Raw genomic sequence first — 13,862 nt, 5'->3', positions numbered from 1 at the left:
AAAACAAACGCATGGAGCAAATCCTCATTGAGAGGCTGCAACTACAGAATGTTTGGCAACTAATCAATTGACTAATCAATTAATTGACTAATCGTTTCAGCTCTGAAAGACATTTCCAGTAGGGGACAGTATAAAAATGACTGGGGTGGAAAAGGAGGTAAATCTTTTATTTAACTTTTTGACAAAGCAAGAAGTAACTTGTTTTTCAGGACATTTTGTCTGCAAATCAGACCACGCTATTACTAAATGAATATTGGACATGATGAATATTGTGTACCTCCCATATATTGCTGAGTCTATACCTGTACTCTGAGACCCATTGTAAACTTATATTTGTCTATCATACAATGTCCAACAAGTTCATCATGAATCCATCATTGTTTATAATGAAGGTAGTGTCAGTCTGCTGAGCTCACCTTCTATGGGACAGTAGCGAGGCACTTTCTCAGGCATCAGCACTCTCTCTTTGTGTTTGCAGTAAACCTCCGCGATCTGCTGCCGACACTCGCGGCTCTTGGCTCTGGACAGAGCAGAAATGGCTTCCTTCCCGCTGATCTCACACTGCGGCTGCTCCTTCCTCGGCTCTAAACCGGGTGGCAGCTGAGTGGCCGACTTCTTCACCTGGTAGAACGGTGGATCCTGATTGGACCCCTGGACCGGTGCCGAGACGGTTGGCACCTGGGGGTGGGGTTTACGGATGTGGGTGCGGTTGTAATTGTGGCCCATCCCTCTGGGTGGGACCGGAGGGTGCTTGAGGACCTCATTAGCTGATTTTCCCAGCATGCTCTGAGCTTGGACCCTGTCCAGTTTGCGTTTGCCGTTCGCGACTGGCACCCGTTGGCGTTGAGATCGAGCGCCCAGGTTGCTGTTGCTGTCGATGGTGTCAAAGTCTTTAGGGACCGAGTTCTCATTATTGTTGCTGTCCAGGCGAAGTTTCTCTTTAGGCCGGTGGGAATGGTAGACGTCCTGTGTGGGAGAAGACTAAATGAGTATAAAACCAAGACAATGACTTCCTGTAGCCCTGAAAGTACTTCTTAACTTCTTCACACAGAGAGGATAAATAGTCAAACATGGTGATGTAGTGATATTTCTTTCTAATTTTAAAAAAGCTGATCATACATGTTACATATTTGAACTCCAGAAAGTGAGTTAATTAAAAAGACGGTATTTTCAAAATTATAACTATTTTAAAATCTACCATGATAAACATTTTTAGCCATACGAACAGCATGGCTCTGGCACTTTGGTCCAGACTGAAAGATCTCAACAGCTATTGGACTTAAATCTTGTACACACATTCATGTTCCCCAGAGGATGAATCCTACTGACTTTGGTGATCCCCTGACTTTTCCCCTGGCACCATCATGATGTTCACGTTTGTGGTTTCCAGTTAAATGATTCGACTACTGTTGGATGGATTCACACGTTCATATTGTAAATAGGATAAACTGTAATCACTTTGATGATCCTCTGACTTGTCATTGTAAGCGTGTTAGCATGCTCACATCAGCATTTAGATTAAATCTCCACTGTGCCTCAGTACGGTCTCAGAACCACTAGCATTGCTGTGGCTGATTAAACACTTCCTGCTGCTGCTTCACATTAAAAGCTTCCACATGCAAACCACAGGGAGGCTTTTATTGTAAAGCTGATACAGAAAGAAACTGTTGACATCGTTACTCAGGTTAGGGGGCAACTCCTTAATCCTGGTGCATTTAAAATGATCTACATCCATATTTGTGACGTTGGGTTAGTTTGTGAAAGAAGAAGCAGCCAAATGATGGACGATGGAGATAGACAAAGAATACAGATGAATTTTACACAGAGACATTTTCATGTCGATACTCAAACCGCTTACATGCGAGTATATGCATAATATCTGTGTGTGTGTGTGTGTGTGAACCCTTTTATGTATTTTGGACTGAATAATAGTGTTGTCCCTCTCCGTCACAATAACAGTTCAGGTTCAAAGTCTGTAATGCAGCTCCACCTGCTCGAGACGGAAAACGACAGGACAGAGGTCGAGTCAGTTCTTTTACATTAACAATGGATCAAATGACTAAGTTTATATGAAAGGGATCGCTCGTAGTGAGACACTACAGAGGATTATCCCCAACTCTGCAGTTCCCCTCAGCTCTACGGGGGTTTTCATTGTTTTTATGGCCCACAACTTTTCTGCTTTTGTTCAGTCTCAGGGCTCTCATCATCCTCGTTTCCAGCTGCTGCAGGCAGCTGTTTTCAACAAACAAGCTCTGATAACACTGACACTGTACCTACTACCTGCCCAGCAGCAAACAGCAGACAGACTCAGTTAGAGACTAGCTGCTGAACATAATGGAACATTTAGCAGCTAAAGAGACAGATTTTTCTCAGGAGTTGGCAGAGACCAAAAACAGAGCTAACAGAGAGAGAATATTAGACATGACTCCACATGAATGATAATGTTGCTCCAGAACTGCTGGATGTGTAAATAAACTCACGTTTGCCATATCAACTTAAAAGGCGACGATATGTCAAAGTTGTGTTTACAGGCTGAACAAAATGCAGGTTTAAACAGCTACAAAATGTTTGGTCCTTATGATGAAACCAAACGTTTTCATTAAAAGGTTTATGTAATTTTCCCTGAAGGCAGGAAATCAAGACCATCATCATGCATACACCTGAACCCTCACCACAAAACAGAACATGAAGCTAGACCACAAAAACTACCAGAAAATCTAACCACCATAACCCTCATACATCACCAAACCTGATCAATGTATCTTCTGAAGGAATTATGATCCCCATTTTATCCAGTATGTTTACTTTAGTCCAGTACAGAAATTCCCAGACAGTTTCTGACTTCCTCATGCAGGTAAGTCCTCAAATTCACTTTCTCTTTCGAGGAGAAAAAAACCCCAGAGATGTGAAGAGGCACTAGGGGAAAAAGGCAAAGAAGGGAGAAAGGTAATGATTTCCTGACCTCAAGTGACCTTTGACCCCTGAGACACAGGCAGCTGTGGCCTTGGCCTTGACCTCCCAGAGTCAGGTGGTGATATACATGAATGTGTGTGTGTGTTTCAGTGGCAAGGCCACATGACCACGATGGGTATTTTAATCCCACAGATCGTCCTATATCTGCCTTTTCCAGGGATAAAGACTGCGTTTCTCTTTGTGTACACACACACACACACACACACACACACACACACACACACACACACACACACACACACACACACACACACACACACACACACACACACACACACACACACACACACACACACACACACACACACAGTGACGGTGGGAAGGCAGTAATATCAGCTCTTGCCACCTGCTCCTCAGACAACCTTTCATTATCTCATCTGTAATATCAGCTTAGAGGAATGTGTAATGTGTGTGTGTGTGTGTGGTATGCATGTGCGTGTGAGTCACAGTGAATATTTCCCGCTCTCCTGCTATCATTGTGAAGTATGTAGGAAACCAGGAACACACACACACACACACACACACAGGATTTATCTATTCTTAGAGCCTTACCAGTAGTCATGTTAAAAACGTGGAGTTTGTCCTGAGGGTGGCGCTAGAGAGATGTTCAGTACGCTTCCTAGAAATCTGGTCGGTTAGCTGCAGTGACATGTTGCTAAAAATCTGCACATTATTTTATCTATTAATTAGTAAATTATTTTAAACAGTGAGAAATGCCCAACAGTCCAAACCTATTCATTTTATTGTCAAACCTAATTAACAAAACCAGCTAACTTTAGATTCGGGAGGCTAAAACCGGTGATTTTTTGAACATTTTAGTATGAAAACTGTTGCCAATTAAGTTTCAGTTCATTAACTAACCAAACGACCGACTCATTGTTTCAGCTCTCGCTCTTTGATTTCTCCATAAACATCTGTCTAAACTGTGTCCTCTCACTGTCCAGGTGCTGTAATCCAGATGAGAGAAGCTATGAGTTGATGCTCATTAACACTATGAGCACATGGCAATAACCAGCAGCAGCAAATGTTTTATTTTTTTATTTATTTTTTGACTTTCAAGCGTCGACCACATGGTTGGTAGAGAGATAATACAGGATGAGAGTAATTAGCAGGTCTCTATTAGTGAAGATGCTAATTGTTTTCATCTGTGTGTGTTAGCTTAGTGTAAACCATATAAACAAAGGAAACAGCATTCACATAGTTTGATAGGTTGTTCACTTCTTATTGAATTATCACCCAAGTCATTTATCAACAAAAATGACAAACATTATCTGGCTTAAGCTTCTCAAATGTAAAGATTTGCTTCTTTTCTCAGTTTTATATCACCGTAAACAGAATATCTGTCGCTTTGGTTGGTCAGAAAAAACAAGACAGTTGAAGACTTCACTTTGGGCTCTGGGAACTTGTTTCAGTTGGCCACCTTTCTGTTTTCTGACATTAAATAGATAATCCAAAAAAAGCAGAGCTGAAACAACTGACAGAAAATTAATCAGGAACTATTTTTATAATATATATAAAACGCTAATTGATCGAGAAAATGATTAGAAGATTAATCGATAACGAAAATAATAATTAGTTGCAGCCGTAATATTGATCATTATCAGTCTTAAAAAAAAGCATCCATCTCTAATTGACTCATATCTCCTCAGTAATTCACTTCTCCTGAATAAAACCGTAAAAATGTCCTCAAATCGATTCTGGCTGTAATTTGCAGACAGAATAATACAAACTGCCGTTTCTCTCCTTCACAGATCCTTCTGCGTTTTTTCCCAGAAGGCTGTGCATTCCATGGAGACCGGCCACAGCTAAAATACCACCGCTTACCTACAAAGACATCATTCTTTATACACACACACTGAGTCATTGCTTTCTTGCGAACTGTGTTGTTGTGTGAGTCAGTCTGCTCTCAGCCTCTCTCCTCCTCAGCAGGTTCTTATTGAAGCCGTGTACGCTGCCTTCAGACCTCCTGCTGCTTGACGATAAAGGCTACAGAAAAGAGACAAGAGAGTCTGTTCCCTCAGGCGCCCGGGGCGAGAGACATTAAGAGGGGGGGGCCTGTTGCTCTGACATCTGTTGATTAGAAGCAGTGTTCACACTGATGAGGGTAAACCTGAAAATACTAGTGTTTTTAGATTGTTTTATGAATGTTAACTGGCCACAACGCTGCAGTAGTGCCCCATTTCATGAGGAGTGTGTTGCGATGGTGGTACAAGTGGCTGATGTGGATAAAATCCTCCATCACGGCATATATCATTTTATATTGCGATATCGATATATATTGTGATCTAGACTGAGAACAGTTTATTTATACAATAGTCAGAGGGGAGGGTCTGATTTAGGTTAATACAGTGAATTAAATCAATACTTCATCGTATTGATGCCAAAATCAGGTAAAAATCGATCTTGATGATTAGCGGTCGTAGCAGCTAGAAGAGCGATGTCACAGCAGGCGGTGTGTGTTTGGATATCAAAACTGAATGAATGCATCCGAGGTCAAATTTAGTAATTGGGCCTAAAAACATGGAAGCCTGAAAACTTTTTCAGTGTATGCACCAGCTGAAAAAAAAAAGAGTGGGGAGCAGACCTGGAAGACAGCATCCTTTCCCTGTTCTCCAGTCAGTCTGTGAGCTCTTATTTAAGGTCTCAGTTCAGCTGATGACACAGGGCAGGTGACGTATTATGATTATTTATCAAGAAAAACAAAACATTTGCTGGTTTCAGCTTCTCAAATGTGAGGATTCACTTCACTTTTCTCTGGTTTATTATGTTCTAAATACTAACTATAATTTTGGGAGAGACAACGTAAAACGTGAAAATGTTTGTTGTCTCCCTGCAAGAAAATATTCAATTTAAAGACATATCAGCACAGACAGAACAGCAGCTTCAAATCCAAATAACATCTAACTTTCTCACTTTAATATTCACTACAGACGGTGAAGGAGGGGATTGGCTGCGTTCTCTTGGCAGATAATTAACATGATGGTTTGTCTCTTCTCAGGTGGTTCATAATGAGCAGTTATAAGTGTGTGTGTGTGTGTGTGTGTGTGTGAGAGAAAACACCTTCATATCAAGCAATAAAGAGCTCTTTCACCATGCTGTATACAGCACCAAGAGGCCCCAGTTGTGCATTAATCAAACACGTGTGTATGTGCGTGTTTGTACTCAGTATTCCTGTGGGAACGTCCAGCCTGGAATTTATTGCTGCCTCACAGTGCAGTATGTGCCCAAAATGTCTTCAAGAAAACCAGCCTTGTTTTACCTGTTTATGAAACCATCGGACAGGTTGGGAGAGCTTTTATGAATGTCCGGCATCTGAGGAATTTCTTAAAAACACAAAACCATTTAGTTTTAGTTTTTAGCGGAGCATCAGATTTGTCGATCATCACAACACCAGGACGTATCGTGCGTGATCAGGCTGTAATGTGCTTTAATTATATTCCCCCCAGTGACCGTTTACATTCTTTCATTTACTTTGTGATTTGAGCGACGGTGGGACGGTCTGGTTTCCTTAATGAATATTAGAGACTATTCTTTGCTGTCATGCTCATGTGCGTTTCCATCCACCTACTTTGATGCTTGGCTGAGGTGGAATAGTTGTCGTATTGCATTGCGGCGTGCTGCTCTGATGAATTACTGTGAAGTGAACACAGATCCTGATGGATGCATCTCGTTATAATGTAGTTGCTGCTATAGAATGTCAGAAAAAAGAAAATAAATACTAATCAGATGTTCCTGGAGCTCAAGGTGACATCTTTACCTTACATGTGACTAAATCAGAGAAAAGCAGCAAACCCTCACGTCTGAGGAGCTGGAACCAGAATGACTGAAACGATTAATAAATAGTTGATTTAGTCAATGATTTATTCAGCTCTACTAAAACAACCAAGAGTCTTAATCCATGCTCATATCTCTTAAACAATGTTCATTTCACTCCACAACATACTGGTAATGGTATTCCTAGAGCCTTCACTTGTCCCGAGGGTGGCGCTAGAGGAGAGGTCTTGGGGTCAATTAAATCAAAAGGGTTCATCCTCTGGAGAGCATAAATCTTCTCATTATATATTCATGGCAGTCCATTAAAGCCCAAATACACAACAAGTCCTTTTAAAATAACAGACAAGGCGGAGGCGAGGACGTTAGGATGTGACCTCAAACTTCATATCAGCGGAGCTCATGACTTAAACGTCTCATTATCCCGGCATTAAAAAACAGATTTTGTCTTTCATACAGCAGGTTCAAATAAATATGATTTGCTAATGAGCAGAACATGAAACTGAAGATGGTAAAACTGGAGCGGCTGTTTCTTTTAAACTGTGAGCAGGAATTCATGTCTGACACCATCAAACCCATAATGGTATGCGATGGTCATTAGCTCCTTTGTCTCCCTTTTCATCCAAAGATGTAGCGAGAAAACGAAAACTGACAAACTAATGAGGATCACAAAACGCTCAAGAAAAACAGTCCCAAAGGAAATGAATAGAAGTTATCCATCGAAACAAAATGCTGAAAATAGAGCTGGAGAGACAAAAGAAAAACACGACCAGATGGACCAAAAGTAAGCGATATGGACTATTATGAGGGACGGGACGGGGCTGTGAAACCTGGCTGTAGTAGTCCAGGGACCCGCAGGACGACCCGGGATTACAGGAGGGATTAAGTCCATCTATGCCAGATTTAGTGAGAATTATCTCAAAGAAAATAGAAAAAAAAACATAAAGCAGCTTTCTGGTTTTAACATCAGTGTGTTGTGCTTGATCGCTAACAGACAGAAACATGCCATCATATGAGACTCTACGCCCTGCAGCTCTGACTGAAGGCACTTTGATGCTGCACCTTCAAGGCAACAGGCAAAAGAATAAATCATTGTAAAGATCATCATCAATCACATATTTCTCTGTTCTTACAAACTCGTAACCTCGTTAGTATATTTCACAAAATAATAAGACAAGAACTATAATTAGTGGTGAATATCTGGAGCAGTTTACATCAGTTCTTAATCTACTTTTAAACACAAACTATTGTTATTATCATTATTATTAGTATTAGTAGTAGCCACCACATTGTAGGGTCTTCACCTGTGCGAGGCAACTTGTGATTTATTTCCCCTTGGACCTCCTGTTCATTTTTTTATTAGGACGAAACAGACGTTTTGTAGTTTCATTTGGATCACCAGGTGCTCAAGGCTTCGCTTAGCTCTGCTCCATCTACCTAAATAATAGCTTATTAAAAGACAGCGAGACGCACAGAAACAACCATAATCTGGTAACTCAGTGACAAATAACAGGCTGCTGTGATATTAACTGTATGTGCAGTGCTTGTATCAGCTAGTTTTGTACTGAACTGAACGTAACAGCTTGGACCACAAACAGGCTGTATGATCAGTGATACGTTCACTTACTGACGGACATACTGAAGTACATTTGAACGGAAATGCGATGGCTTCGTTTCAAAAAAAGAGTTAACAAACAACATAATCAGTGACCACAAATCTTTGAAATTAACTGACCGAAATGAGGCGTTTGATTTATATCTGGACTAAATTTAAATTTAAACAACTTTAAAAAAGATGTCGCTGCTCCAAACAACCATCACAGCTATCTGCCTAATCCCAACCCAAGCAAACGTCCTCACTTTCCAAAAATGTTCTCACTGTCGAGGTCTAAAATTGGTCCTCACAGATACAGAATATAGGAGAGACAGCACACACACACGCACACACACACACACACAGTATTTAGGGATTATTGGACGATCTAAACTAGATTATAAACTATAAATCCCATCAGAGAAACCTGATCCAAACCAATCCTTTAATCTGATCTGACCTGGCTGTTAGGATGTGAATCAGCTCTGATACATGTGGTACACTGTGTGTGTGTGTGTGTGTGTGTGTGTGTGTGTGTGTGTGTGTGTGTGTGTGTGTGTGTGTGCGTGTGTGCATCCCTTCAAAGGTGTGATGAATGTGAGAGTTGTGCAACTGTGGCGCCATCCACGACTGCTGTAAACACACTCAACTGGACATCAACAGTCACACACGGTGCTACGGTATGATGGACGCACACACACACGCGCACACACACACACACACACACACACGCACACACACGCACACACGTAAACACTCCCTTCCTGCAGTCTGGACGCCAGAAAGCTGAACACTGCTGGTATTTTAAAGCATCTGTAATGTGAATGTGTGTCCTGTGGAAGCTGCTGCAGTGAAAGTTAAACACACACACACACACACACACACACACACACACACACACACACACACACACACACACACACACACACACACACACACACACACACACACACACACACACACACACTGTATAGGTGGGGGGTGTTTCAGTTTTATTGAGCTCCTTCAAATGATGTCGAGTCTTTTATTGGAAATAGGATGCTTCTTCCTGTCAATAAACCAATAAACACACCCCCTCCCCACACACACACACACACACACACACACACACACACACACACACACACACACACACACACACACACACACACAGTTTATCACCTTTACACACGTTCAGCCTTCACTGACATTCACTAGTTTCACAACAGTAAACAGAAACAGGACATGCTTCTATTCGAGCTGCACGTACAGATTATTTTCATTATCGACGAATCGTTTCAGCATTAGTTCTATTTTTCAGCCCCAGGAATCAACAAACAGTCAAAGCAGCTGAACTTATTAAGGCCACAGCAGATATATTAAAATCTACTGGGGAGTCTAACTGATTGATCAGCTTTAATGATCCAATGACCCTTCCTCTAGCGCCACCCTCAGGACAAAGTTTACATGTTCAGCCCCACTACTGGTAAAGCTTTGAGAATCACTGAATCTCCAGAACGTCTGAAATGATTAGTCGACCAACAGAACATTTATCAGCAACTATTTTGATTAAAGATTAATGGTTTCAGTCATCAGTCAATCCAGAAAAAAAATTCAATGGATGCAGGTTCTCAAATACGAGCATGTGTTGCTTTTCTTGGCTTGACATTATAAACTGAATATCTTTAGATTTTGAACCGTTGGTCTCTGAAGACGTCAGCTTGTGCTCTGGGAGATTACAACGGCCATTTTTCTGTATATGCTCACATTTTATACCCAAAACAACTGAACGATATTGAAAAAACACTCATTAGTTGCATCCCCGTATCAGCATGTTACTCGATCTACGCAACACTGCGGAGTGTAAAGAACACTGCGCCCTCTTCTCAGATCAACCATCGAATATTTTTGAGATTTGGACCAAACGAGGCGAGCTGACATTGAAGATGTCTCCTTGAGCCGCGATGGACATTTTGTCCTAATTTCTGATGTTTGACAGACAAAACAATTCATTGAGGAGATGATCAGCAGAATATTTGATAATGAAAACAACTGTTAGTTGCAGCCCTACATTCTTAGATCCACTACAGGTAAGAGGAATAACTCCACCGTCTTTACGTTGCTCAGTCTGTCCGACTCTGCAGCCCCTTCAGACCACCAGCAGAGGTTTTGTGTTCAGACCAAATGTGGAAGCACAAGAGCTCAGGGTCGATCAAAAGACGTGAGTGGAATCAAAACATTTGCTGAGATTAAATGTTCAGCCCGAAGCTGTTGAACACCTCAAAAGTACAGAAGAGGAAGAAAGAAAGTAAATTCAGAGCTGTCACTGAGCTGCTGGCTGATTCTTTAAGGAGGTTTGGTGATAAAAGAAAACTGTCAAATTAAAAGATGAATACTACTGGCTCAGTAGTTTTGATTTTAACATCAGATCACATCTGGATCCTCACACACGCTCACTGACAAATAAAAACACTGTAGTTATTTCCCTGCTCAGCAAAAAGTCTTCAGATCCCTCTAATTACTCATTTAGACGTTCTTCTTGCTGCCTTTCTTTCATTTTATCCTGTTATCTCTCTCCCTCTGTCTCTCTCCACCTCCCAAACTCACTCTCTATAAAAAGTGCTGGCATGTATCTCTACTGTTTTAAAAGCCAATAACTGTCAGGACGTATCACCGCTCTGACACACACACACACACACACAGAGGGAAGATCACAGGGTATCCGGTTAACTGTAATGAAAGGACGTAAAAATGGATGCCTGCAATACAGCCCACGTCTCTCTCTCTCTCTCACACTCACACTCACACACACACACACACACACACACACACACACACACTCTCACTGAGTAGCATATACAGTACGTTCATGTCTTAACAACACGAGAGAACACCTGGATCCCACCAGGTAAAGCAACACACACAAATAACATTTTCTGAACATAAAAACACTGTGGAATCTCCTCCATACGTGTGATTAGATGTTACACTGATATGAATGTCAGCCACACACACACACACACACACACACACACACACACACTCACACACACAGATTGGGAAAGCTTGACAGGGGATGTAGAGGATGCATACTGAGCTGGAAATCAAATGAAGTGAATGAAAGTGAGACAGGATCGAGTCATGACTGTGGGAAGATGGAAAAACCCAGAAGAAAGAAGAGCTTTAGCTTTGACTTGGCAGCAACCTGATGTTCTTTTCCCTGTAAATATTAATTACCATCATCGTTTTACAAGCTAATACCAGAAAGGGCCCACTTCCATGAATAAAATCTGGCTTAATCATTCCCCAATATCCTATGGTTGTCAGTAGGGTCCCTCGATTTCACCAAGAGAAGAGTTTTAATTAAACCCCTATATCACAAATATAAGACCTGACTCAACAGACTTAACAGTTTTATCCATTACAGTTACTTATTCTTTACACAGTTAGGCTACCTTGACATGAAAAGCTGAAATGGTCGTTAAGGTTTAGAATTAAGGGATTAAGGGAAGTATGGTGACCTTTAACATTAAAAGTAACGAAAATGACGTTCAACAAGAGAGACGCTCTGTTGCCTACAGAGTGGAGAAATGTCGCACCAAACTCCGTTGACAAAACACACAATTATATATGCTCTTGTTTCTCGACCAACGGACATGTATTGGAGAACACGAATGAAGATATTTTGGGACAATATCTGCGTCTTTCTTTATTCGGCATGGATATTATCAATTAATCGGCATCAATACTTCCTCGGTTCATGCTGATTGGTGGCTGTCACTACGGAATTAAGGAAAACTGGGTGAAACAAACATATTGATTCCAGTTCTGAGTTCTAAAATTGTTTAAATGCTGCTTGCACACTGGATGTGCTTACAGTCAACTGAGCAGTAACTACAATTATCCAGAAAGGCAAGCGAGGTCCGTTTTACCTGGTATATTGGCCATAAATCGATACCTTAAATTGGCAGATTTTTATATTAAGTTTGGCCTACCGGCACATCTCTCCATACAAGGGAGCCAAGAGCGGCCAACTGTGTTGATGCCAGTGCCAAAACAACAGGCGAGCAGCTGCAGCCACTCAGTCGCATCTTCTCTAGCTACCATGCGGTTTCCCTCGGGGACAAAACGCAAATTTTCCAGTCGGTAGAGGAAACACAGGTGTAAAAATCTAAACTCACACGAGCCTGTTCACCATCAATGCTGAAGCAGATATCATTCAAACCTACCGCCTGCAGCTTGTGTCGAACGGCCGCCTTTCCGAGCAGCGGCGGCGGGTCGCCCTTCTTCTGCAGCCCCCTCCGCGGGTGCTCCCTGTCGGCTTTGTTGAGCTCCCCGGCTCGGTCCTCTCTCTTCTCCCGGCTCCTGGCGCCTCCGTCCCCGCCGGCAGAGTCCAGGCTGCTGAAGTTCCACACGATGAGAGTCTGGACCAGCAGGACGGCCAGAGCGGCGACCAGCAGGGCGGACTTGGAGCGCCGGGCCAGCCTGCGGGCACACGGGTTACCGTTCATCTTTCTCCTCCTCCTCCCTCCGGCTCAAGCTGAGAGCCCCATCCGCTAAACGCCGACAGCGGGGTATGAATGCTCCCCTACGCGGCCTGAGAGGGGCTACTGGCAGGCAGAGAGGAGGAGGAGGAGGAGGAGGAGGGAGGAGGGAATTTGGCAAAGGCTTGAAATGAGGAGAGAGGTTTGGAGGTTTGGAGGCGGCAGAGAGGACACAGAGGCCCTCATGTGGCCATTAACGAGTCAACTGTTTAGTGAAAGCATTTATTTTCTCATTTAGAGCAAATGACGTCGCTGCAGGTCGTGAACCAGTGAAGAAGAGAGCATCAGGAGTCCTGGTCAGGGCCCGGAACCAGCATTTCTACAGACCCCGGGAAGCATTTTATTACCTCCCCTAAACAGCATACAAATAATAGTATAATCATAATAATTCATTTTATAGCGTCAGTCTTACATGAGATGCAGCTTTAAGTACTTTACACAGAATAGAAATATTTAAAAACACTTTCAAAATGTACAAATGTAGGATGAAAAACAAGAAAGCCAAAAACAATTTGCCCTTCGAGTCTTCAAACACACGCAAGCAACTCATTCACACACACACAAACCACAAAATATGATCATACACGTGTTGAAATACAAAAGGGTTAGTGCATATATTAGAATGAGAACTAGAATCAGTTTCATTGGCCAAGTATGTGAACACATACAAGGAATCTGACTCTGGTTTGAAGCTGCTCTCAGTGTTACACACAGAACACTTTACAGGAAAACAGAAAGAGACAAACAGCTTAAAACAAGGACAACAAAGAGAGGTCAAAATAAACAGGACTATTGTGTACATACAGGTAGGTGGGAAAAATATGTGCATACATATAAATATATATCAAAAGCAACAATGACCAACAATGTATGATGTCTATGTACCGTAGATTGTAAACAAATACAAATAGTGCAATTAGCATTATCCATCTATACACAAACCCTTTCTTGTGCTTTTTAAAAAAAGCATCACATAAGTTGATGAATGTCATAAATAATGA

At 41.9% G+C, this 13,862-nt stretch overlaps 1 protein-coding gene across 1 annotated transcript in view; it reads right to left on the bottom strand.

The window, feature by feature from the left end:
• The window catches only part of LOC139300688 (xylosyltransferase 1-like), a 29,938-nt gene extending 17,110 nt beyond the window's left edge, over window positions 1-12,828 (bottom strand). Inside the window, exons 1-2 of the mRNA XM_070923854.1 lie at window positions 12,547-12,828; window positions 417-966 (exon numbers count right to left, since the gene is read on the bottom strand). Of these exons, the coding sequence (XP_070779955.1) occupies window positions 417-966; window positions 12,547-12,828 (832 nt within the window). The remainder of the gene's footprint in view (window positions 1-416; window positions 967-12,546) is intronic.
• Between the last annotated feature and the right edge of the window lie 1,034 nt (window positions 12,829-13,862).

Source organism: Enoplosus armatus, chromosome 17, assembly GCF_043641665.1.
Source record: "Enoplosus armatus isolate fEnoArm2 chromosome 17, fEnoArm2.hap1, whole genome shotgun sequence".
NCBI lineage: Eukaryota > Metazoa > Chordata > Actinopteri > Centrarchiformes > Enoplosidae > Enoplosus > Enoplosus armatus.
The sequence above is the reverse complement of the archived record's forward strand: the minus strand, read 5'-3'. Positions and strand labels throughout refer to the sequence as shown.